Source organism: Hypomesus transpacificus, unplaced genomic scaffold, assembly GCF_021917145.1.
Source record: "Hypomesus transpacificus isolate Combined female unplaced genomic scaffold, fHypTra1 scaffold_116, whole genome shotgun sequence".
Classification (NCBI taxonomy): Eukaryota; Metazoa; Chordata; class Actinopteri; order Osmeriformes; family Osmeridae; genus Hypomesus; species Hypomesus transpacificus.
This window is the reverse complement of record NW_025813700.1, coordinates 444,421-470,646: the sequence shown is the minus strand read 5'-3', so window position 1 is coordinate 470,646 and position 26,226 is coordinate 444,421. Positions and strand designations below refer to the sequence as shown.

At 46.1% G+C, this 26,226-nt stretch overlaps 1 protein-coding gene across 2 annotated transcripts; it reads right to left on the bottom strand.

The window, feature by feature from the left end:
- Nucleotides 1-19,492: 19,492 nt before the first annotated feature.
- Nucleotides 19,493-26,044, bottom strand: cchcr1 (coiled-coil alpha-helical rod protein 1). 2 transcript variants are annotated; one of them, XM_047050513.1, is made up of 19 exons: nt 25,887-26,044; nt 25,393-25,672; nt 25,113-25,277; nt 24,752-24,869; nt 24,303-24,497; nt 23,999-24,162; nt 23,662-23,776; nt 23,361-23,471; nt 23,089-23,232; nt 22,745-22,855; nt 22,263-22,369; nt 21,972-22,084; nt 21,693-21,768; nt 21,387-21,511; nt 21,100-21,288; nt 20,631-20,720; nt 20,237-20,388; nt 19,831-19,981; nt 19,493-19,695 (listed from the first exon to the last, which is right to left on the bottom strand). In XM_047050513.1, the coding sequence occupies exons 1-19, from the start codon at nt 25,951-25,953 to the stop codon at nt 19,574-19,576; spliced, it is 2,595 nt and encodes an 864-aa protein (XP_046906469.1). In that variant the 5' UTR covers nt 25,954-26,044; the 3' UTR covers nt 19,493-19,573. The 2 variants fall into 2 exon arrangements, with proteins under 2 accessions (XP_046906469.1, XP_046906470.1); XM_047050514.1 differs by having other exon boundaries at nt 23,999-24,093; nt 25,887-26,038.
- Between the last annotated feature and the right edge of the window lie 182 nt (nt 26,045-26,226).

Genomic DNA, 26,226 nt, shown 5'->3' with positions numbered 1-26,226 from the left:
GATGCGTGCACTGCGCATTCTGCTCACTATACCCGCATATTAGTTGTCACAGATAGTTTAATCTTGTCGTAAAACCACGAGGGACACAAGTTGATGACGAGACTGTAAAACAAAAGAGAAAAAAAGATCTGGATGCAAACAAAACAAGACGTAAACAAACACTCGGTGTCTTTGGCACGCAAGCCTGGCGCAAACCCAACAAGGGGGACATCAAACTGGAATACAAATAATTTACAACTGTCTGTTGAAGGCCTTCACCCAGGAAGACGACGTTTGATTCCATCTCTCTGTAGAGGACGTGAGCGTCAATTGGGGACCTGTCTGTTCGGGTCCCTACCACACTATCGTGTGTGGTGTCTGCTTGACAATTTCATATTCCTCTGTAGTGCATTCATCTCGAATTCTGGCAGAATCTTGGACTCTCTTGGACGCAAACTCTAACAGGCTGTACAGACAGGATGTAGAGAGAATTGTTCCGAAGTGATTAGTCCTAATCCCAGCCCTACTGTTGTACACAGCCCACAACAAAAACAACACGATTCGGTAGGAACCAGCCTAAGTGAACAACAGACAAGCCTTGCAGCCATTGTGGCCCTGTACAGAATTCTACTTTAATATTTCCACTGTGCTGGAGCAAAACACGACCACCCACTCATGCTTTGCATATTTCCGGAACAACGGCCTCAGACAATTTCAGACGTGCAGGGGGGGAGTGAACATGCTCAATACAGATGCCATGTTCTTAAAAGGCAGCTCACTTTGAAATGCGACAAACTCTGTAGCCCTTTCTAGATGAAGACCAAATGCGATATTGACAATGACGACCCAGGAAATCCCGTTCGTACTGAATACACAAGATATTTTATATATTTGGGGGTGAAGGCTGTGTAATACGTGTAGGAAATTATTAAATAAGGAAGTAGGACGAATATGTTCCAGATGTATGAAATGAGATTCAGATGTTTGAAATATCATAAAGCAACGGGGAAATTCATTTACTCCAGAGAGCAGCTGGAGGTTTGACTATGAAACACAGCATTAAATCCTCACTGCAATGCTGTTAACCACTCTAACAAGGTGATGGTTTTTTCTTCTATAACATAATAATAAGTCCTGTATCTTGAACTTCATCCATTCCAACCCATGCTATGCAATGCTTTGTAAACACAATTTGATACTGCGAAAGAGCTTAAGAGAAGGCATACAGAATAGATGCATCTCCATGTGTGGATTTCGAAACAAATCTGTGGATTGCAATTAGTGTGTGTCAGTAAAATATTCCGGTTTGCCGCGCATACTAGACCATTGTTCTGTTTGAGAGTTTATCTGGAGAGTGTTCAGCACAACGACCATCTGTTTCTCTGTGTCTATCCAGTAACTGCGTCTGTAAATGCACAGCAAATGCCAGGTGGAATTAAACACAAGGTGCATGTTAGTCCTTGAAAACTAGATAAGCAGCTCTCTTAAATTATTCAGAAGCCCAAAGGTGTGTTTGGCTTGTTTTCACTCCTTCCACATGTGGCTCATAGCTGGTTGCCCTTGAATAATCTCAAGTATCGTTTAGTGGATCGCAGTAGGAGGAGAGAGGCCCGTTCTCTTGAAGAAGCACATTGCGCACGGCCAGGACTCAGGGCATGGGGCCATGGCTGAATACGTTGTGTAAGAACTGTTACATTTCTGCGTCAGAGCCATTGTGGCCTGTCAGTAGTCATCACTGTCGCTCGGTTGCCACGCCGACGTGCGTGCACATTTCTGACGCACGGGATGAAAGCGGCACTGCACATTCAGCGAGCCGCCGCCCTGAGGATCTCCCAGCAGCCATTTCAGAAGCACCAGAACCTAGAGACAGAACACTGAGGGGTCAAGAACAATGCGGGACAGGCTTCAGCCTAGGAAGTTGTTCATTTCGGTACTGACTGTACTGATATTCAGGGAGACGAGTCCTTTAAGCCAGGGTGTAAACTTGAAACACAGGTTACCCTTATCTTTATAAACTGTATTATTCCCCCCCCCCCCCCCAAAAAAAAATGCTGTGATGTATGTTGATGTGGATGGGCAAACTGAAACAATAGTGTGCATGGAATTGTCTTTTTCCAACACTTTTTCTGAGGTCAAGAAGAAGTCACGGTGAGGATTTTGGAATTTTTTTGACATTTTTGTGTCCGAAATAAAGCCCGAATGTATTTTAAAAGCTCATTTGAGTGTTGTCTAAAAGTGCCAATTAGGGTGAAGGTTTATCCCTGAACACATCATTTGTTTCTGCACATAAAAAGGCACTAATAATTGTCAGAGAACAATTTGACTCATGGGAAGACTCAAAACCACATGAGAGCACGCTCGATAATGGCCAGACACAGCAAAGATGACACATTCTATCTGTTGGGTACTGTGCGCTTCTCTGTCAGACACAATGGTCCTAGAGAGACATGTCTCAAGAGGATTTCAGTCAGAACGGATTCCTCTGTATTTTTCCGAAGCTCTTGTGCTTTTGTCATGCCTACCCAATGATAAACCAATGCTAAAACTGGGGATGAACGCGTGTCAACCTGGGGCAAGACATTGAATCTGACAAGGCTCTGGTCGCAGTGGCTGAAAATCAGATGTTTTTGACAGTTTTTCCCTAACATGCTTTTGCGTGAAGTTTTTCGGTCTGTCCAAGTACTCCTGAATCCAGGGGGTGCACTTAGAACTTTCAAATGTACAAAGAAATGGAGGCAAACTGTCACATTACAAACAGCTGGCCACTTTGCAGCCTGCAGGGAATTGTCGTATATTCTGCCTCTCCAACTAGGTCAAGGACCTAACATTGTCACTGTTACATGGTCCAGAGGGGTGCAAAAAGTATGGAGCTGTAAAAAAAACCTGTCTAACAAACCAACAACAGATTTGTCCATCAATAACTATTGACTCCTCTAAACATTAGGATTAATGGGTTAATCAAAGTGTAGCAACAAATATTTAGGTGAACTATGAACAACCTTAATGACTTTGACTGATTGTAGGATTAAAGCCACTTAACCTACAGTGTAAATCTCTGTAAATACAGTTAGCCCTCTGACACCAATCTGCAAATGAGTTTCAGGTGAGCCATGCGACACATACTGTGGATTAGCCCCAAGTAATATAATTTGACGACACCGACGACAGTATCCCTCGCGCTATATTTCAACATTCATGAGTTCCCACGTGCAAATGGATTCTTGGAGAAAGCAATTTGAGACTGAAATCCTCTATCTGGAATACATATGCTCTAATAAAGCTCGGAGAATATCTAACATTAAATTGAAGACATGCTTTCATCCGAATAATCACACAGGTAAAATCTCGAAGCAGGACCTGGGGGGTGTGGTGAAGCCATACTGATTTCCTTGATGTTTGATCTGTATCTCACCATCCTGCAGTGGGTGAAGGCTGGCAAGAGAGCCAGGTTTCTGGGGCAAACAGCGAGAGCTGCAATGAGATCTCAGCAAAGGATAAACAGGAAACTAAAATAGCTCGGAGACGTGGTATGTGATCGACTTTGGTCGAGAGCACATCCAGGCTCTCGGTTAGATGGTCTAAAAGCAATCATCAAGGCCAGAAATCCCTTAGCATTAAACATGATACTTTCACTCATATATCGATGACAGCAGGCTACAAGCTCAGGTTCACTGTGAGTGTAAGTCTTTTGATATTGGTATTAAATATGCAGTTTGTTGAATTTGCCCTCTGGCGAGCAGAACGTATTGAGCTGAGTCTCTTTTCGATTCACTCTTATAGTCTGCACGTCGGCACTCTCTACGAAGAACACAGACACACAGTCGTCCTCCAGACAAAAGGAACCACACACACTGATGCATGTTCGTCCAGAATGGGATGTATACAACCCTAAAAGGGTCGTACCTGACGACAGCGGTTGGCGATTTTAGAATAGAGCACCACAATGTATGAATCCTGTTGGTAGTGTCTGGCGAAAGGGTCTCTAGGAAGCTTGGAGGGGACGGGGGAGGGGACGGGGTAGGGTTCAGGGGACGTGGGTGGTCCGCTGACTCATGGGTGAGCTCAAGTGCAGCCCTGGGGCTCCTCTTTCTCTCTGGAGCTGGGCCCATGACCACCTCCCTGGAACCAGGGACCACCGTGGGCGCAACACTTGCACACTCGTACAGACATCCCAACCTGCAGAGACTCATTTCCGGGTGGCACGAATATCCAACCGTTTGGGTGGAACAGTGGGTGCTGCGAAATAATTGCGAGTAAACCTTTGCTTTAATTATTTAAACGTTTCTGGATTGAAGGGAATATTTCGATCGAGCGGTTGGGTTTCCCAAGATACATCGGCGTGGCCCCACAGTCGGACCCAGGGGCAAGTTAGCAGCGGTGTGATAATTTCATAAGACGCCACACTGTGCGCAGATCTGCTCTGCACCGCATCCGACACTCCCGCTGACTGTTAATCAAATCACTGATGCTGTTTTAGCCAGTCGCCACGAGTCTGACGTTGTTCATTGAGGGAATCAGTGGGCCTCTTCTTTAGTGAGACTCAACAGTGCAGCACACAATCAGACCTACGGTAGCATGGCAACTGAAGCATTGCTGTGCTTACGATAGCAGCGTGCTAGCTGAGTCACACGCAGGGCATGGGGAGATTAGCAGCCTTATTGAACAGTAAATAAATAATTGACTCAATGAAATATGATCAAATGAAACACATGGAAGTTCCTATAGTGGCTCACGAAGACCAATGTGGATTTTATGTGTAAATAGAAAGTTAGTGAGTTCTAAATAATACAAAATGCCTGATGTGGAATTTAGGTGTCGTAATACTCCATACAAAGTGATTTCTGGGATTGTTCCTTTAGTCAGCAGTTCTAGAAATACACCGTTTCAAGCTGAAAACAGCATTTATGTTCCTTCTTGTTTACCTTGATCTAGTTCCCTACCTGCCAAAGTATTCAAATAACCGAACTGAAAGCTGCATGTATAAGTAATGACGTGGTGTCCTTTTCTCTGGTATTTGTGGTCTAACATAGAATGTCTGAATAGGTGAGATATGTAGCCAAGCCCCTGTGTTTCCACTGCTCCTGCACAACAACATTGAAACTTTCGTGCCTTTATGAGTCAGACCACAACAATATCGACTACGGCTGTGGAGTCATCCACTCAGAGGCTGTGTTTGGCCAACTGCCCCCACCCTCCATGACCTGACCTCCAGCCTTAATGGACAGACTCCTCCCCATCTCTGCATCCCCCCAAAACAATCAGTGCACCCCTGGAGCAAGGTGCTCATCATCACTACTAAGCGCAGCTAGTTCTGGCAGGGCAATCGGGCAGCGCGCGTCAGTCAGTGATCGGGGACGTAAGGCGTCTTACTCCACCTTCCTTACTCCTCCCACTACCACACCCATGTAGCAGCGCATATCCATTGGGCCAAGTCCGATAAGGCGTCTTTAAAAGACGTGCGGATATGCACACACTCACCCCGGTCGTTGTGTGATCAGTGCTGCTGCCACCCTCCACCGTCCCCTTCTCCCCCATGCTGTCTGTGTATCTATCCAACAGGGGGATTATATCTCTATTGCTCCCTGCCTCATATGTCATGTATGTATGTGTTGCATCGAGGAGGCAGGGAGTGCTTCCCTTAGATCATCCACTCCGCCAAAGTAAATCTACATGTCCATGTCATGTAACAATAAATGCTCAAATCTAATACGTGATTGTCTTGACTGAACTGGATTCAATTCAGACCATGAAGACTGGCGGTGTTTTTTTCTTCTTCACGTGAACACTGTGCTATTCGAGTCGAGGGCTTGTAGGGACACGGTCAGTTCATCATATATTTTGCGCTCATGTCACAGATGTCGTTTTGGCTGATTTGCTGAACCAGCGTGTTTGTTCAGTACATTAATAATGGCAAAGTCAAACGTCGAACAGTAGCATGCCGACATATCGGCGGATTTTCACAGAGTTGACAGAGAGCTGATCTGTCCAGACCACAGAGCAGTAGAACTACAGCAGAGTCAGTAGTGCTACAGCAGAGGCAGTAGTACTACCACAGAGAAGTAGAACTACAGGAGAGGCAGTAGAACTACAGCAGAGGCAGTAGAACTACAGCAGAGGCAGTAGAACTACAGCAGAGGATGTAGAACTACAGCAGAGGCAGTAGTACTACAGCAGAGGCAGTAGAACTACAGCAGAGGCAGTAGAACTACAGCAGAGGCAGTAGTACTACCACAGAGCAGTAGAACTACTGCAGAGGCAGTAGAACTACAGCAGAGGCAGTAGAACTACAGCAGAGGCAGTAGCACGCTGCACCAGGACTGGTCTGTAGCCTTCAGCCTATCGATCCAACAGCCAATAACAGAGTCATTGTCAATAGGGATTTGTGGCTATCATTACATCCTGCCCCGACTAGGAAAGGACAGTGGAATCAGATGGTATTCAGCTCAAAACTCCTGACTGCACTCCCAATACAGCCTTAGCAGAGAACTAATGAGTACATTATAGCATATATGTACAGTTATTGATCATTGCCAGACTAAAACATGGTATTCTGCGGTTGAACCCTCTAAACAAAGACCAACTTCCGGTTTACTTGGACTCCACACGTTGCATTATAATTTATTTAAATGTTCTTTAACAATAATGACCCCAAGTCCTTTGAATTTAATTGTGTTCTGTTTTGTTTATGTAAGTTGAGTAACAGACATCTGCTACCTTCCATCATCAGACCTAGCATCCCATCTGTTGTGCTGGAGCTTGGTGTAAGGCATGTGTCTCAGAAGTGCGGATTAGATCATTAAAATAAGAAAGTAACCTTAAAAACAGAGGACCAGAGCATCATCCACTGAATAACATTAACATTAATGGGCAACATTAATCTAAATCTTTCAACAAACTTTCAGAATAGAAATATGTGATAGTGCCAGATAAACAGTACAAAGTAATGCTGCACAGACAAAATGAATATCACAGTTAATATGGATTCAAAATAAAAAATAAAGAGCCCAATTACGTTTAAATAGTAAAGACTATAAGGCATCATTAACTGTTATTCAAAATCAAATTAGCATATAGTCATAAAACACCTTCTATAACATATACATATTTCAATCTTTTTGGCCTGTAATTCAGAACTGCTGACATGCATGACAGATCTAACTAAACGTTTTAACCTCACATTTCACAGGCTTACTTCGTACTTCAATGTCAAGCTCTGAAGACATTTTGTTTGAAGTTAAAGGAAATAATGTCCATTGGTCTCCCACATCCCATATTAACTCCAAAGGGCACTGACAAATTGACAACATATCTGATTTCGCAAAAACTGTGAAACATAACTGTTCAGCGAACTAAGCATTGAGTAACTGTAATCAATAGTGTACATTAATGTTTTTACACATTGATGATTACTCGCAAGGCTTTTCACATACAACGTTAAAGAATGAGTAGGAACGCAAAAACAGGCCTCGCAAAGACAAAAACCTAAAGTCTTACAGCATGTCAATTTGTACCTAAACCCCAAGACACAAGATTTTTTCCATTTTCATAAACAAGCCCCCAAGGTATGAAGCAATATTCACATGTCCTTGTCTTTCGTTCCCTTATCATGTGACATGACCATCTGACTATCTATCTAATTTCCATTTGCAGTCGCAGAATAATCAGTTTGTGGGGGGGGGGGACTGGACTGCCAGTTGTTAGCACAACAAACCCAGGCCTTCGCCCCCTCCCTGGTGCATCCATGGTTGCCAGAAGAAAGTCAGCAAGATTTGACCATCTCATCACTCAGACGACCAACACTTTCATCTCGAGGACAGCAAGTAATTCTTGAATCCAATGGCTGAATATCGATTAAGACAATGCATGAAGCATTTAGATTGGAGTCCCACCTCTTACCTATCCCCTTGCGGAATATAGGGAAAAAAGGATGTGACTGGAGTGAGAAATAACGTGCGAGATGAGCCTATCCGCGAGACCATGAGCCGATCGCCGAGGTGCTACGTTAACCTTGATTAACCCGACAACTGGCTGGTCGGCGCTGCCGGTGCAGTGAGGGACACACACACCTGCTGCTGTTCATCACCATAACGACATACCGCTGCTGCAGTCGTCGCCACAAGAATGATCCCACCAACGTTCACTTATCTTTTCCCACTTGCAGTTCTATAGGGGCGTGTGTGCAAAGCCCAGTGTGACATTGCTTGTAGAAAAAAGGGCTTTACTAATACAATTTGATTTGATATAGGCTATCACAAAGATCTGGTCGTTCTGCCGCAATTACATTTCTAAATGCATATGGATCAGAGTGGCACCATGGTTGGGGTAGAGTGGTCTGCTGCGCTTCGATAAGAAACTCGCCCTTTAGCAGTTCTAGTCGTGCTTGTAATAGTTACAGCTTATTAAAATGGATGAGCTGCAGGTGCCTCTCTTGGCAGAGTTCATTGGGAAGTTGGGCAGTTGGGGAGCTAAAGTCCCAAAACAAATGATGAATGTAAAAATCTGAATCTACCGTGCTCCTTAACCTCCTGAACTTCCTACAGTCATAGAGTAACGTGAGATAACTACTGTTTGTTTTTGTTTTTTTTACTAAACTTGTGTAGTGGATAGGGTGGCCTTTAATATCTGTTATCGACCAACACATGTAAGAAAATATAGGGTTTTCTGATTTACTTGGCCAATTTCCCTTGAGCGTGATCATTTGGTGCTTCATACATGCTCTAGTGAAACATATTGCACATCTACATGCAATGGTGGGTTGGCTTCAGTTCTCTTTGGAGGCAGTGACTTATACAGGGGAAATGTACAGTTTGACCACGCACAAACAAATATTTGCCATTTGTGTTAGCACTGACAAACAAATGATAATAAGGTGAGATTGCTGTACTCACATGCATGTGTAACTGAGAAGCTGTTGGACGATTCGAGGTTGTCTACATTGTAATTCAGATGGAATGGCTTCTCCGTCACATTCTGATTGGTATTGTACAACTGGACCGCAAACCGGAATGCACTGTGCTCCTGCACTGTGGAGCGCATAAATAGACCACCTAAAAAAAGAAGAAGGTTTTAATGGTGAAGAAATGCACCACAATGAGTTGTTGCTCCATTCAGCTACCGTTCTTCACTACATATTTAACCCTAACCTAGAGGATCATCTTTACATCCGCAGCATTCTGACACATGAAGAAACAGGCTCGGCATTACCTAACCTGTATGCTCAAAAAGGGTGCTATTTAGCCATTTATAACAGGAGCACTATAAATGCTTGTCACAGAAGCGTTTTAAACCCCATATACTTCCACAGAGAACCCCGTTAAAGTCAGCATGTTACAATGCTGAAAAGGGTCCCATTCACCTTTTTCAGAGTTTCTCTTTTTCTAACGGTTCTTAATAGCACCCGCTCCTTTTTTTATTGTTTAGCATTCTAAATTAAGTTAAATGGTGAACATAGAGTGAAAGTTCTGTGTATAAAAATATAGTTCAATAGTCTATGAGGAACTTGTGGTGCATTTTGTACCCTACCCCCACCTTCGGAGCGCATGCAATTAGATTTTACATTTCCTTACTGTCAACGAACTTGGGAATTAATTATGCAAATATTTGCCTAATCAATGTATGTGAGAAAGACCAATCCGCACTTTGCCTAATGTAAACATATAAAAACACTAGAATAGATTTAAATGAAACTTACCTATATTTATCTGATTTGGAAACCCTGCAAGCGATTTACCAAAAAGCCATAATAAAAATAGGACAGTCGCTCTAATACGATGCCCCATTTTCTCCGGCGACTAAAATCAACTCCTCAAACGAGTGTAGAATAGGAAAACCATGTACACAAGCGTATGCGCAAAGAAAATCCGCCAGATGTGTGGGTCCCTCTCCGTGCACCAGCAAAACGTGCAAGTGAAACTGCAGAGCGAATCTCCTGCCGTTGCTGGGAGAGAAAAAAGCACCGACTTATCGCAAAGATGGTGGTGGAGCAAGAAGCGGATCTTATTGTGAATAAGAATCATCCATTTGGGCCAGCAGGGGGACGTTGATCAAACTTGATCTGACGTTGAATTATAAGAGCATTCACTCCATCCTGCCGCTGCAGACCTGTGGGCTACTGAACGGCACTACTAGTGTTGTCCGCATGGTGTTAAGGGGACTAGAGGAGATGATGCTGTGCTAGAGCAGACTTCTGGTGGGTCAGTTATTGGTTGGCCACAGAGATTGTGCTGATGAGCTGAAAGTTTTGCAATGTCTGTAGTTGTTTAAACTCTTCAATTGATTTGGAATGTCATAAATGGTTCAAACAAACTAGTCAATCTAACACAATACCCATCCAGATATTTAAAATGATTGTGCTAACCTAAGATCACAGTGATAGTATCTTCAAAGGGTTTTGCCTGGGATTAAACACTGTATTAGGCTATGTGTCTTTGTGACTTGCATGTAGGCCTGTTCTTTACTATCTAAAACCATCTCATCCCAGCCCACATCAAGCCAATATCAAGAACCTCTATTCATTCTAGACCCACTATGCTTCAAGTCGCTCGCAATAGCAATACATGTATTATTTGAACTCCTATAAAATGAGATGGCTTTTAGCAGCGGAGGGCTCCACAGCCTACAACTCTTAAAAGATGTATTGCAGAGGAGTTGCACGCTGCGTACTGAAGGATTTAGGCCAGTTGGGAAAGTATAAAACCTCTTTGCGTAGCCCACTGTAGAGAGCCTTCCTCTTGGGGTTGATATGTTCATAAAGAAAGATCATAATTCAATCAGACAGATTGAATTCAATGTCCATGAGTACGTTACGAAAGCTTTTTATTTACTGGTCTCGTTTCATAGGCGGCATAGGCGATGTTGCGGTAATCATTTTAGCTTCCGGTCAGTGCCCATCTGCTGCCGAGAGCACGTCAAACAATATTGATCCGCCCAATAACTGCATGTAATTTCTGGCAACACTGCCCAGATGCTCAATTACAGAATATGACCAAGGGTGCTAGAATCCCTACTGGTTCCATTTCACCAGCAGAAATGTTTCGTTTCAGAATATTGCCCCTGTTAGGCATCGCAGATTTGATGAACCATTCAATTTCTGTGTCTCTTTTCCATGTGAATGGCATGTCCTCTATAGCCCCGGGAAATGATTCAGTTTGTTTTCCGTGCGCCGGAGAACAAATTGAGGTTTGATGAGGGACGGCACTCGTGGCAAAGCTCAAGCACACAAGCCATTATTTGAGTCTGCCATCAGGAGAGCTTTTCAGGAGGCTCCAGAGATCAGAAACCCAGCGAGGACATGGGACGGTAAAATATTTAACAAACCTCTTTGGAAAAACACTGCTGTAAAGATGCAATTTTGCAAGATGCAACAGCAGAGTTTATCAAGATGTAGAGCAAGGCTTGAAGCCACCAGGCTCCAATGGATTAAGTGTAAAAAATATGGAAAACAGATTGAATAGATAGGGTACGAGACCAGAGCGAGGCGTAAGAGCCTGAAGTAGGTAAAGCATGACGTTAAGGCCCGGATGGTGCTCATGACCTCATAACACATGATGTTGCTGTTTCGTTGTTGCCGCTTTATATTCTTGACCCAATTCAAACAAACCTCTGTTTAGACATATGACTATTACGCTTGAGCTATTTTCTGGAATCATCAGGAGGATGTGAGGATGTAAAAAATCAGACACATAACGTACAAACACAAACACACACACACTCTAACGTGTCTGACTTCGACAGTCTCTTTCTGTGTCAATGTCAGGGGGTCTTTCTTGCACTTACAAAGAAAAATAAGAAAGCAGACAACGCGAAATACTAGGCAGTCATCAGACATAAGGCTATGTCTGGCTTATTCTGACACATTCCCAAAGAGGAATGGACAAACCTAAACCTCAAGTTAATTATAAAGAAATATCATTTTGATGTGAATATGTTTCAAGTGTTTGTAGCTTACTAGCGGGACACATACAATCAGGGGTCATAGGTTTGAACCGGACAGGAAAAAACAATGTCAACATGTAATCACTGCTTGATACCAAGTCTCTCTCAACACAAAAAAAAGAAAAGAAAAAACATGTACGTAGTGAAATGAAATCTACAGTACTGCGAGTCAGGTCTACTGGACACAAGTCAATTTGTGTTACTTCACAAATACTACTTTGTTGTGCTTGTCAACACAAAGTCACCAATGTGAACTGAGCTGTGCTTTTCTTTCGTAATGGTTTGTTAGAACCCACAGTATTACACACACAAGTTGTAGGCCTAAGGGAATGAAGTGGCCTATATACAGACAAATGCAGCGTTCCACATTTGCACAGTGAGCAGAGTGCGCCCTGCTGAAGTCCAACTCCAACCCATCTGCAATATACAGTAATTAAGTCAGTAAAAAGTAATTTGACTTTCGACTTGGTCTCCAGATGGTTTCTCTAAATTGTATTCTCTCCTTCTAGGTGCCGCATACAATGGGATGGATTGACTTGTTTCAATATAACTGTCACTCGGTTAAACATTTATGAAGCTTAGATTTGACAAAGTAAACAATTTTCCCTCGCCGCACTCCGCAACCTCAAATTGGTGTCGTCAAGCGTCACGTAACAAAGAGTTGCTTATTTCAGTTTGTGTCTCCAGTTTTGGCTTCGTTACTCAGAGTTAGAGCCTGTGAAATTAGATGTGGGCTTTGCCAAGCATGTGACTGTTACGAGTGGCTCTGCGTTTCACATTTAAGTTGACATTAGGGCTTCAGCCTGCCAGGGAAACTGGCAAGTGCATGGCAGGAGTGCTCTGATGCATGAGGAGCCTCCATTTCCTCGGGCAGATAAAGAAAACGAGGGTTGACGTCGGCTAATTAAAGATGAGAAATCCGGTCGTAAACAATGTCTTCCTATGTCGTCGTTAACATGTGCGTCCCCCGTCACATGATTTACCTTAGTTCAAGACTACAAGTGGGTAAATAGAAAGGAGACAGTGACGTTAGCGGTTTCGACGTGACAGGTCCTGATGTCTAACGGACCCAACCGTCACTTCATGACGTTTTTTGACAGGCTACCCCTTTTATTTTCGGAAGCAGGGGTGGAAATGAGAACTAGGCACAGGTCGATACAATAGACCTACTTTTGCTTGAGAAGCAAACAGGTTTTTCTGGTGCTGAATGTAGAGCAGGAAGGTCAAAGGATGGGAGGAGCACAGAGATGAAAGCGAGCATCGGAGACACCTTCATCCTAGCACTTCTCTGCCTCTCTGCCAAATTAGTTTGACTCAGTAGTCAATAGGTTTGCTCCACTAAAGTGGCCTGAACTGAAAAGAAAATAACATTATCGCTGGCCTTGATGAAGACTTTCATTTTCTCTCCCTCTAGGCTGAAAAAAAGCATCCCACCAGGTTATTCCTGACAGTTCAATAACTTATTGACAAAATATGTTTCCCTTTTGCCATTTATCTTCTCGCCAGCGACATCCAGACTTCAGATGTAGCCTAATAGCCTCTGGCTGATGACCTAATACAGAGGCATCATCCTGTATTCCACGGCCCTGGACACAAAGAAAGATACATGTACTATTACTCACACGAGATTCACACGAGACAGAGACTGGAAGTAGGGTTGTCAAAAACACCTCACTGGTTAGGTAGGCCTATGGAGGATTAGATCAAACATTCAAATCCAACCTTCACACGCTGTGTTTGTGTGTATGATACAAATAGGTGGAGTACAGCGTTCAGAAGAACACAATCTGTTTTAATAATTTAAAGGAACACAAAATAGAGCCTTTGTCTTAAAAAGCTGCCGTCCACTGTTTGGACAAGCACGTTGGGAATGTGAACTGACCGCTGTGTTGAATGCAGATACCGCTGTGTTTGCAGCGGGAGCGAAAACACCGTTGGCAGAATGCCAAACATGTTTCTCCGCAGCAGAGAACAGGACTTAACGTGAGGTGCAGGTGTGCGATAGGAAAACATACATTACACATCCTCCAAGTTATTAACTGCATTACTCCTTCTCCTGTCTTGTGGTTTCTAAGGTTACTTCTGGAACCTGAGAGTGTAAAGGATGACACCCAGGAGTTCTTTAATTGAGCAACTTCCGAAGGAATCTGTCCTCGGGCTATGCTATCATAGCACAACATCATAAGGTTAATGTTCTGATGAACAACACTGCAAACTGACAGGAGGGTAGGTCACGTCCTATCCCAGCAAAACCCCAGTGCTGCGATGTTTTAATATCATAGTTATTATGGAGTTTTAGCAGCTGTTAAGAAGGTGGGCCTTGATTACCACTGGTGCTGAAATAAAGACCTCGGGCAGAACCTGCTGTCCTTTCCACATGACTGGAAACTGGATGCTTAGGAAGCCAGCTACTATTTTGATCATCCATCTTAGGTAAGCTGGTGAAATGGTAACATTTCATAATTTCCCTCTCTTGATTCTTTGGTATTGCAATAGTACTGTACTGTGCAATACCAGACGATTTGGGCAGTTTGTGGTTCGTTTGTCACACTCAGGAAACTACAACTATGATTTTAACGAATTTTCATACAACAGAATGGAATATACTTACAATAATAGAGCAAAGTAGGCCATTACAATTGAAACAACAAACATCAGGCTGTTAACGTTATGTTTAATGAAAACACAACATAAAAGGCAACATGAGATTGTAGTGATGCCAGAAGTTTAGAGGCCAAGGCAGAATGCATCTTCATTCCAATAATGTGTCCAACAGCAGGCAGCTCAAGGCCAAGTCAATGTTGTCCTCTGGAGATGTGCTCGAGCGATCTTTTGACAAGGCGCTCATCACTTCAAGGCTGTTTACGCCGAACATTTTCTAGCTGAAGATGATAGAATGACCTTGGAGTGTCAAACAGACATCTCGTTGTTGGCAGGCGGCACTGATTATTTTTACCATCTCTTTGTATTTTGGGGGAATAGGGACATTTGGAATTCATTTAGGGTAACCGAAAAGACCAACAAAAGTTCAATTTTTCATTCTCATATTGAGACTGCCACGATTATTTCCTTGTGGTCTACTTTTGGTTTATATATCCTACGGACCAGTTTGAAAACATGTCATCACTGTGTTGTAAAAAAAGATTGCACCTGCAGTTTCAAAATGCCCAAAACGATATTGGCCGGGTTTCCCAGATTCGTTAAGAATACGTTCACCATCCAACGTCTTTTACAAGGTGGGTGTGATGCATTAGAAATGGAAAGGAAACCCTGTAATTGAGAAGGCCTTTTCCTATACCATGGTGTTAACAATCAGTAGCAATGGTGCAACAGCACAGATTAATATTAACGGTAATTTGACTTTAACATCCCTGCGTCTTCAGCTACAGAATATCCCACAGGCAGAATATCAGTGCTTAGAGAGCGAAACAAATTACCCTGGCCATTTTAATTAGCGATGTTCTGCTTTCTCAAACATTCCTTCGTTTCAGTTTCCTCGCTGCGAAATACACAACGTGTCCGCCGGAAAAAACCTTTAAAAGGTGCAATTGTGAACGAGATATGTTGGAAGCAGACTGTTTCCGGTTAGGGGCGAATCTATGGACAGTTAATGAGGTCGTTTTTGATTGGTTGAGTTTTCAGATAAAGCTCGTCTTATGCACTGTTGAACTATACTGGTCTGAAATTGTTACATGAGCTTCAATTGAACTTGAATTGATTATATGCACTTGATAAATTGTGCATTCAACTAATTAGGGAGTTAGGTGGCTGAGCGGTGAGGGAATCCGTCTAGTAATCAAAAGGTTGGCAGTTTGATTCCCGGCTGTGCCAAATGATGTTGTGTCTTTGGGCAAGGCACTTCACCCTACTTGCCTCGGGGGGGGAATGTCCCTGTACTTACTGTAAGTCGCTCTGGATAAGAGCATCTACTAAATGTAAATGTGATTATCATCACATTTAGCCTTCCTGTCTTTGACGTCTTCCTCAAGTTTGACTCAGTATTCGTGTTGTAATGTCAATAGAGCAGGAAATGCATGTAAATTTCTGCTTGGCTTTCATGATCTTTACTCTATGTCAAACCAGACACTCAAATCAGGGGCGCAAGGGGCACTATCATATTTCCACGCAACTTTGAGGTCAACGGGACTTGACTGGCAAAAAGACTGACACCACAGAAAGACCCAGAGCATCTATCTCCAGTACTTCCACACCACTGCAGTCTGAAGTTCTCTCGCATGTAAAAGTCGGTGTTCAGTTTCAAGGGGAAGACAGTTCAGTACACTGCAATGCCCCAAGGTGATGCCCTAGACTTCCTGTGTCTATAAATAGGGGGTACTTTGCTGGCTTCTCTCGCACAGCCCCTCTCTGCATGCTGTCGAACCCCTCCAGCAGGGCCTGCCACCATGCCAGGGCCCAGCCGTCGACCGGGGGTTCCAGTCCGCAGGGCTGCTGGTAACCTCTGGGCTCTGACGTACTGGATCACATCAGCTCCACGCTAGCTCCGTCTTCCAGGTCACGCTCCGAGGTCTTTCGTTCCAAAAACACAGGCTGAGAAACGGTACACAAGGAACGGCCTCTATTTCCCCGCGCTGCGTATTGTCGTTTCCGAACGGGGCACAGATTTGTTCATCTCGGATGGTTGGATTGCCATGGTTTATTTTTAAGTGGCAGTCTCGAGACAGCTGATGTTTTTGATATCAAATCACACGTCATCATTCTTTTTACCGGAACACATGAGAGCGGCCATTTGAGACATGCCTATTCCCAGGGCTCATCTCCGTCTAAGAGAGACACTACAGACAGCTGCAGGCAGGAAGGCAGAAAGGGAGTCGGATGGCTGAGCGGTGAGGGAGTCGGGCTAGTAGTCAGAAGGTTGCTGGATCGATTCCCCGCCGTGCCAAATGACGTTGTGTCCTTGGGCAAGGCACTTCACCCTACTTGCCTCGGGGGGAACGTCCCTGTACTTACTGTAAGTCGCTCTGGATAAGAGCGTCTGCTAAATGACTAAATGTAAAGAAGGTAAGGCAGTCAGTCAGAGAGAGGCAGGCAAGGGGGAAGGTGACTTGGCTGAGGGTACCTTATCTTCCTGCTGGTCTGAATCTTATTTTACATATCATTAACTCTGAATTGCTAATAAAAAGGGCTGGTAGCTTATTGATGGGTTTTCAACCTCACTTATTTCATGTCTTGCAATACTCGATTCAATTATTCATAAGTCATCACTGTGCTGCTCTGCCATTGTGCCACTCTTGCTGTGCCGCTGAAGCAACGGAAATGCAAAGATATATGTTCAGCAGGTATGTTGTTTTCGACTCTGCCATCCATTAAATGCACCAGCCGAGTTATGAATAGAGCAACAGTGTGCTGCCCCTCCCGCATGTTCTTCATCACAAGCTTGTTATCACTGTGCTGACACAAAGATTGCACCCTCGGCTATTTGCAGAGAAACATGTAGATCGAGCGGATTTAAGTGCTGGTGGGCGAGACACTGCATAAGTGCGACACGTTGCTGCCGTTTGTCGCTGGGTGATGTGGCTAGAGTTTGGGAGAGCGGGACATTTAGCTCAATACGATCATGGATTGCCACAGGAAGTGATTTGGTGTTGGTGTGGACATGGGTGATTGGAGTTGATGTGGGAAAAAAAAGAATAATTAAGAGGATCATTCAGATTTGCTTTCACAGCAAAATTGAACACATTCAAAGAACACATGCTGTGGGGAATTAGTTTGTTTGCTGTCGACAAAGTGCATCAGACCTGAAAGTGATCTGATAAATGAAATACTTACGTAATGAAACAAGCAAAGCACAATGAAAGACTTACATGACATCATTTGCAGCATGAGCCATCTTTATTTGACAACAATGCCATCTGCTGTTACAATATGTCCACACAAAGAAGAAGACAGTATTGTAGAAGATTCACAAGTGAGCCGGCCATGCTATTCAACAAAAACAATTAAACTGAGTTGGGCAATGCTTTCCGTGGCAGATCATAGATTCTTGAATCAGAGCAGTAATGTCATGCAAGAAGCATGTGAATCACGTCACATGTATTCTTCTCGTAAAACAATGTCAGCCTTTAACATTCAATGAAGGCATGAGCCACATAGCTCACGTGTGAGTCTCTGTGTGTGTAAGTGTGTGTGTGTGAGTCTCTGTGTGTCTGTGTGTTGGGGGGGGGGGGGTCCGTGCCAAACCATGCCTCCGAGCTGGAGTCTGGTGAGGACGCAGGGACAGATAAAAACACCATTCATCAGACAGACCTGCCACAGAACAGCCCTCTGGGAAACAAATCACCCTTCCCAGCATGCCTTGCTTTAACTTGCACAGCTAGCACATCTGCACATTCCCTCCCTCCTGGCTCAGTAATTACCTACCAGCAAACAATGTTCAGTTCATGGCAACATTGCTCACACGTTCTGATTTACTGACCACATGGCTGTTTTCTGGAGAGCTTGCTTATCTTTCTCGGCATGCAGGTGTTTCATTGTAGAAATACTTCCACTTTGATTGGAGTGAATTGCATCCCTGGGATTTGGCCACGCCTGGTGCTTAAGAGACGGGGAAGCTTGATTGTGAGTTCTCGGGTTGTTTTCAAGCAGGGAAAATCTGAAATTCCACCAACGCCTCTTTCTAGGGGTCGAGTCTATTCTACATATTGACAATCTTGTGATCCAGCCTGTACCTTCGTACTCGTTAAGGTCTCCATTTCCTATTATTACACTATTCATATTTGTTCATTCATGTTATTCTTGTACTGTTAGGTAACCATGACAATTCTCAAAACAAATATCTGCATCATGCCATACAACTAAATCGAGATGTGTCTGTGATCGGAAATCAAATGAAAGCCCCTCGTTTGACGCCAAGATGTGAAGGTAATTTAAGACACGTGATGAAACCACACCAAAAAAACTAACAACAACCCCTGAATACTGTCGTGCCGCGCAAATCGACCGGCGGGTTCAACATACGTAACCATTAGCGAGGCTACGGCACTGTCGGCTGAGGACCATCCTCGCTTGGGCGTTACAACTCGGGAGCACTTAGAGACATAACTCATCCGGTGATTGGGCCTCCTCCGTCGGTGTTCTGTTTGGAACGAGGCTATCCATTCTGTTGATTTTGCTGTCAGGCAGCTCCATGCTGGGAAGGAGACCATTGACTTATTGATTAGCCTCAGAGAGTGCTGGCTACACGCCTACCTGCAATGAACTCTTCCCGGTTGGACTGTTATGGTAAATAAGGAAGCGGAAGTGGACTCGACGGTATATATATATAAACGGTCCTTCTTAACGAGACACTGAGAAACTCACTTAAAAAAAAAAAAAACGAAAGGAAAGAAACGCATTTCATTCTGGCAATTCGAATCCGAGAGCTGGCATGAAAGCCTCGTTTTTGCAGCTGTTGTCTGCAAAGGCACAGCTGACAGGCTCTGACTAATTCAGACGCATTACCAAACCTTATAAAACGCTTTTAAAAGGGGGAACATAAATCAGCATTTTGCACGTATAGCACATAGCACGCATTCAGTCCTCGATGGCTCAACCCCCGAATAAGCGCCCCCCCCCCCCCCCGTCTCCAGGTCGTCGCGAGCTTGTGGCCGCTCGGGCCCGCAGCCCAATCAGGCGTCTCCGACCGCTCGGGCCCGCAGCCCAATCAGGCGTCTCCGACTGCCTTCCCGCCGTCGCCCTGCCCCTCTTCCTCAGCCGAGTCCTCGGAGCTCTCCGCCAGGGAGGAGCTAAGAGCCTGGAGGTCCCCCAGCATGGTCAACAGAGACTCTGGCAGGAAACACCCCCCCCCCCCCAAAACACAGGACAAGCTCAGCTAGCGTCTCGGCCCTGGTTGTGCCCCTCGCGTGTAGTGGTGCCCCGGTACGTGTAGACGGAGGTGTGGTGGCTGAGGAGGCAGGATACCTTTGGGGGGTGGCTTGTCTTTGCCTCCCAGACTGGAGGGAGGGATTGTCCCCGGGAGCCTCTCTGGCTCCCCCAGGACGGTGGAGGTCCGGAGGGCTCGGCTGCGAGCTCGTTTATACTCGCTCAGCAGACCTCGTTCACGCACTGTAGCCTGGGGACAAGTTCCATCAGATTTCATTTAAATGATATGAATATATTTCGGGGGGGGGGGGGGGACTATTTACCCAGATTTGTACTTTATATATGATTAGAGACAGTTGGAGAGAGACAGGAAAGCGGGGAGAGAGAGCGGGGAAGACAAGCAAACAAAGGCCCAGGCCGGATTCGAACCAGGTAACCCCCAAAGTTAGAACTGCTCACAGACAGCAAGTATACAACCCCCCCCCCCCCGTCAGGCCCTCTTTACCAGAAGCAGGTTTCTGTCCTTGTCCATGTCCTGCAGTCGTTTCTGCAGCTCGCTGATTTCCCTGTCGCTGTGCTCCTCCTGAAGTCGCCGGGCCCCTCTCTCCTGCTCCCGCTCTCTCTCCGCGTGTCTCTCCACCTGGCGCAGAGCCACAACTGCAAGAGGAGAGACCACACCCTCCAGGTCAGCTGTCCGGACCATTCCGGAACTGGCGCTTTTTCAAAAAAATGACACGCGTCAAACCCCTCGAACCCCCCCCCCCCCCCCCCCCCCCCAACCCCTTCCACCCCATAACTCGATTAGAAGACGTTTTGCCTCCGGAATTCTTTTTTCCGATCCCACCTCGGCCCTGTCCCACTTGCCCGCTGCGTGGGGGTGGCGTGTCTAGTCCTCCTACCTGCTTTGCTGTGCTCCCTCCTGGCCGTGTTGAGCTGGGTCTCCGTCTCCCTCTGCAGCCGGGCGCAGCGCTCCTCCGCATCGGACAGCTCTGGGGGGGGGGGGGGGGGGGGGGGGGGGGCAAACATGAGTCAGTGAGTCCAACTTTCATTCTCCTCCCATGGGGGCGACTGGGTGTGCGGCAGCAGCAGTAACATGTTGCAGGTTCTCCAGCATCACGGGAGGGGTCCAGTCCAGGTGTTTTTCCCCGAACTGAAGTACCGAATATCTAATGGTAAGTGAAAGCTACGCAGACAACCACACGTTGACTGGTGAGTCCAGCTGTGTGTGGCCAGAACCCCGCTCTGTTTCAGAGTCCACGGGTGTATGGCTGTATATTCATACGTTGTTTATGCCTGGCACACCACAGTGTGCAGATTTGATTGATTTCATTTGATTTGAAGTTATACTAACGGGTGAAGAGCCCTCACCTCGATCTCTCTGGTGGCGCTGGCTGAGCAGCTGGCCGCTGAGCTGTTCCAGACGGAGGCTGCCCTCCTCCAGCTGTGCGTGGGCCTCCAGCAGCCTCCTCTCGGCCTCCTCCCGCCCTGCCGCGGCCTCCTGGGCCTCCAGCCTGCCCTGCTCCACGGCCCCGCTCAACTGCCTCACCTGGGCCTCGACTGCATGCAAAAAAAACACACAAAAAAACCACACACACAATCGCTGGATACGGTTCGGTTCGGGGGTTCGAATCTCCGAAACGGAAGCGGGAACTCACGGCGCTCGCGGAGGTCGGCGAGGGCGTTCTGGACGAGGTCCGGGGTCCTCTTCAGCTCCTGCGCCAGCTCGTCTCTCTCCTCGCACACCAGGGCCAGCTCTGCCCTGAGGTCTCCCAGACGGCTCCTGCGAGGCGGAGACAAAGGGAGAGGACGTCCTGCTGAGGGGGTTACGGTGAGAGAGAGAGAGTGACATAGAGAGAGACAGACATAGAGAGAGAGAGACAGACATAGAGAGAGAGACAGAGAGAGAGAGAGAGGGAGAGAGAGCGCCGTCTCCTGTCTGACCGGAGGGATTGTGGTCGTACCCTTCGGGGACGACGTCGGCCGGCTTGGGAGGCTGCTGTTGGATCCTCCGTAGGGCCTCCTTCCTCATCATCAGCCCTGTAACACAACAGTGTGTGTGAGAGAGAGAGAGAGAGAGAGAGAGAGAGAGAGAGAGAGAGAGAGAGAGAGAGAGAGAGAGAGAGAGAGAGAGAGAGAGAGAGAGTGTGTGTGTGAAGGCAAACTGAGCATAGTGATCCAAAACGCCATCGACTCCAACTATTCATCGAAAACGAAATGATTGTTTGACCATCGGTCAGCACCTTGGATTGTGTCCACCTTTCGCTTAGCAAAGGTGAGTCTCTGGCTGTGACTGTTTAGGCGTGACTGGGCGCTCTCCAGCTCAGCGATCTTGGCCTCGAACACCTGGCTGCATCTGTGGAAAGGCAAACCGGTGCTTTAAACAAACATTCACCAGACTTCACATTCAGATAGCTGTAAGGAGGGTATTTTCGACTACATCAACCCATGACTCTCTGAAATTCAGCTGTAATGGGGTTTTGAATTACGCTATAGCAGGGACCAGCGGCCTTCTCTGATCTGTGTTCACTGACCTCTGGACTGCCTCTGTCATGGTGCTCAGTCCAGCTCCCGCCTCTTGACAACAAGTCTTCAGCTCTGCGTTCTCCTTCTGGGTACTGGCTAAGTCCTGCTCAACAACCTGGAGACAATTCCCAAACAGCGCCTCTGTTAGCGATGTAAACATGATGACCTTTGACTTCGTATCCTTCTCAAATGCCAATCTGGATGCAATCTTGTGGCATCCTCAGGGTCTGTTCATCTCCTCTGCGAATCTTGAACTAATCCCATCATCATCCATAATCACTCAATTACCAAAGACCTCACTGGGAATTTGTGTCAGTTTAAATGCTAAGTAAACAGGTACAACAGCGCCCCCTGCAGTCCCCGAAACCGCAAAGGGCACGGGCATCCTCGAAATGCCAACCACCCAAAAAGAGTGTCGTGCTTCGATCAAAATGGAGGAGATCCCATCCTCCTAGCTCCAGGTAGTGTGAGGCGCCGGGAGCAGACTGACCTGCCTGGCAGCCCTCTCCAGGTGCAGCTCGGCAGCCCGGTCCTGCAGGCCGTGCTGGAACACGCCGGCCTGGTACTTCTCCTCCTTCACCTGCCGCTCCAGGGACGACATCTGGGTCCAAACAGGACAAAACCGGGTGAGTCTTTCCGAAAAGGAATCGCTTTGTCGAACGATGCCAGCATCCCGACTGCAGTTTAGCCCCCCGTATGTCATGGAATATCATTCTAAAAACGTCATCATGGATTGAAATGTTGATTTACTTTTACATTTAGCAGATGCCAATTTAACGATCATTCATTTGACGCCGTCGCTGCTTATGAGGCAATTCAACGACAACGACATACCGCTAAGTGAAGTTTCTCCCTTTCTCCTCTCGTTTCCAAGTCCTTTGCGCGGAGCTGGACCAACAACGTGAAGACTTTCTCCCTCCAGCAACGTAGCACCCTGCCTCCTTTAGATGAGCCCTTAAGTAGCGTCTCTGAGCCGGCCTGTGGACACACACACACACAACAACCCACCTCAAGACTATATCGCTCGATATCAAACAACTGTTGGTTTCCATGAAGCCGAAACCACGTTGTGTCGGGAGGTTTAAGTTTCGCTCTCCTTCGCTCACCTTCTCCATCATCTCGTCCTCTTGCAGAGCTAATATGTCGTTCACAGAGTTGAGTCTGACGTTCAATAGTTCTGTCGTCACCTGCAGAGCCTCCTTCTCTCTTTGCAGCCTCTAACAAAACGCCAGAGATTTGAAAAAGACAGAACAATTAAAGTAGTAAAACACTATCGATCTCCTAAAGATTTTTTTTTTTTTTACTCATAGAAAATACAGGAAATATATATAGACATTTCCTTCTAGAAGAAGCTGCTATCAGGTTGGTTAAGCACAATCTTGGGCCATAAGTATCGCAACTTCTCACCTGAATTGTTTCTGTCAATTGATCCTTCTCCCCTTTCTCAGGGGAAAGTTCCCCGATGTAATTTCTCAGACTCTGCAGTGTAGCCGACTGGGTCTCAAAATCCTTTCCCATTTGGCTGTAACAGAAAAACCAGTCCATCACTGAAAGTGTGCTTTGTACATACTGTAAGCCCCAGGCCCTATAAATCAAATTTAGATGTAATAGATTTCCAAAACGCTCTTTGAGGTTTAGCTTCCTACTCAATCGCAACCGATTTCTATTAGTGATTGTTCGGGTGCACTTCACTTTCAATCCCTTCTTCTTCTTCTCAATGGACTGCCTTCATCAAATTGGGCACCTGAGTTGCTCGTTCAGCCCATCTCTTTCTGCAGACACCTCCAGTAGACTGCTCTTCTGCTGAGTCACTTCCTGGGTCAGGACACACAGTCTGGCCTGCAGTTCAGAGTTGGATTGTGTCACCAAAGCCATCTCTGTACTATGGGTTGAAGTCAACTGCCGCAACTGTTGAAAACAGACACACAAGGAGATACGTCTACTAGAATCTCCGTGACCATATCTCATTGATGATTTGTGAACTTCCGGGTTTTTCTGTGGAACCCGAAAAAAAAAAGCCAGGGCTTTAGAGAGCGACCAGCCCTCACCTCTGTTTCCTGTCTCCTCTGTGACTCCTCCAGTTGCCGTCTCAGTTTGGACGCGTGCTCACTGGCCTCCGCCCCGGCCTTTAGGTGGGCGGCCTCGACCTCTGCGGTCAGCCTCTGAGCCTCCAACCTGCTCCGCTCCACCTCCCTGTTCAGCCTCTCCACCTCCTCCCCCGACTCCCTCTCCAATCTCCCCAGCTGCACGCCACCACAAGCGGGCGGCGTCAGTGCAAGGTCAAGAGAGGGGGAAAAAAAAAGAAAACAAAATTAGCCGGTACCTAGAGGCAGTAATTCATCTCAAGCTTGTCTTGCCTGGTTGCTTTACCTTTGGAGTAATGAGGAGCTACACTACGGGCTAGCGTTAATATTCATTGGCCCATTAATACTTTGATTGGCTGACGGGAAGGCAGAAATCGATAGGCTGCCACAGTTGACACCACACAGCTGTTTACCTGAGCGCTGACTCTATCCTTTTCTTCCCTCTTCAGATTGAGCTCCACACTAATGATGCCAAGCTCAGCCTTGGTCTTACATAACTCCTCACGCGCTGCCTCCATTTCAACACTCTGCCTGCCAATGCAGAGGGGAAACAAAACGCAGTGTGAAACATTGAGGAACCCATTTGGAAGACAGCGGAACCCACGGATAACACTGCCGTTCCTGATCTCAGAGGATTCGACACATTTCAGTCCACAGGCAATGTACATCAACTTCCGTGATTGTGGAACGCTCCGAACTAAGTAGGCTACCTGGAAGAAAAAATGTGTGTCATTTTTGGATTAGCTACGAACATGTATATCACATGCTGCATACCTGTTGAGGTAGCTTTCCTTATCTCGCATCTCTTCCCTTTGCCTCCCTGCAGCCTCTTTAAGAGCCTCCACCTGCCCCCTGAGTCGCTCTGACTCCGCCCTCAGCCTCTCCATGTCCAGTCTCCACTCTGTCTCCCATCTCGACGTGTCACCCCTCTCCCCGGACCTGTGACATGTGACGGACACAACAGCACGTCAGAGGGGGGGCACGTCTACGCACATTTTACTGGTGAGTGAAGAGCGAATAGACAGGTCAAAAAATTCGAGACGAACACAGCCACCTAGTTCTGGAGTCTGCACAACCACCAGTAGCATGCCTCCTTTTTGATTCATCTCCCTGTAGCATCATAATCCTCTGGTTTTCCTTGCGCAATTCGAGGATTTCCTGTTTGGCCTGGTTGATGGCAAGCCATGGATCCATTGTTTGTGTTGTTGGGGCAGGAGTTACCCACGTGAGCGGTGTTGTCCCTGGTGCTCTTGTGGCACCTGGCACCGCGATGGAGGTAGACTGAAAGCTTGCTGTGAAATGGGATGGGGTCATCAAATCCTTGTGGTCAGCCCCTGGGTAACAGTATAAAGGGCACAGGTTAGCTAGTTATCCTGCAAATGTTATCACTTCAAAAAGTAGACATCTGTCACATGACTGTGTTAAGTAAGTAAGCCACAAATCTATGGGGGCAGTTAGCTCGCTAGCATTTTAGCTCGTTAGCACCATAGATTAGCACTAATATTAGCTTGCTAGCCAAGTAATTTACATCGTTTAAAGTTTACTTACTAGTGGCGGTTGACGCCACAAAATCACAAGGAGCATTGAGCTTTTCATCTGCTTTGGGTCTCTCCATTGTACTTTATACTGCAGTTAAAGTGACAGCAAATCTAGCAGTGGGTGAAACCTCGTAGACGCGCCATGATTTCAAACACAGAGTTGTGTTCATGGTAACGATACGCTTCCTGTTTGCATTGCTGGTCCTGTCTGTGTTTCTGTTGATGAGCCACCAGAGGGCGTCTACATGAAAAAAAACTGCCATTTAAGTGCGTTCTGTTACTACCCAGCGCTGTGGCGCATTTAAATACAGTAGAATACATGTATAATGTAGCGTGCACTATCAATCCAC

What these genes read in the sequence shown, in the direction of transcription:
- cchcr1 (XM_047050513.1), bottom strand. Translation starts at nt 25,953, where the DNA reads ATGGAGAGACCCAAAGCAGATGAAAAGCTCAATGCTCCTTGTGATTTT. An exon ending in AAAGGTGGACACAATCCAAG is followed by an intron (nt 21,769 to 21,971) that starts GTGCTGACCGAT and finishes GTTGTGTTACAG; the next exon opens with GGCTGATGATGAGGAAGGAG. An exon ending in AGACAAGCCACCCCCCAAAG is followed by an intron (nt 19,696 to 19,830) that starts GTATCCTGCCTC and finishes GTTTCCTGCCAG; the next exon opens with AGTCTCTGTTGACCATGCTG.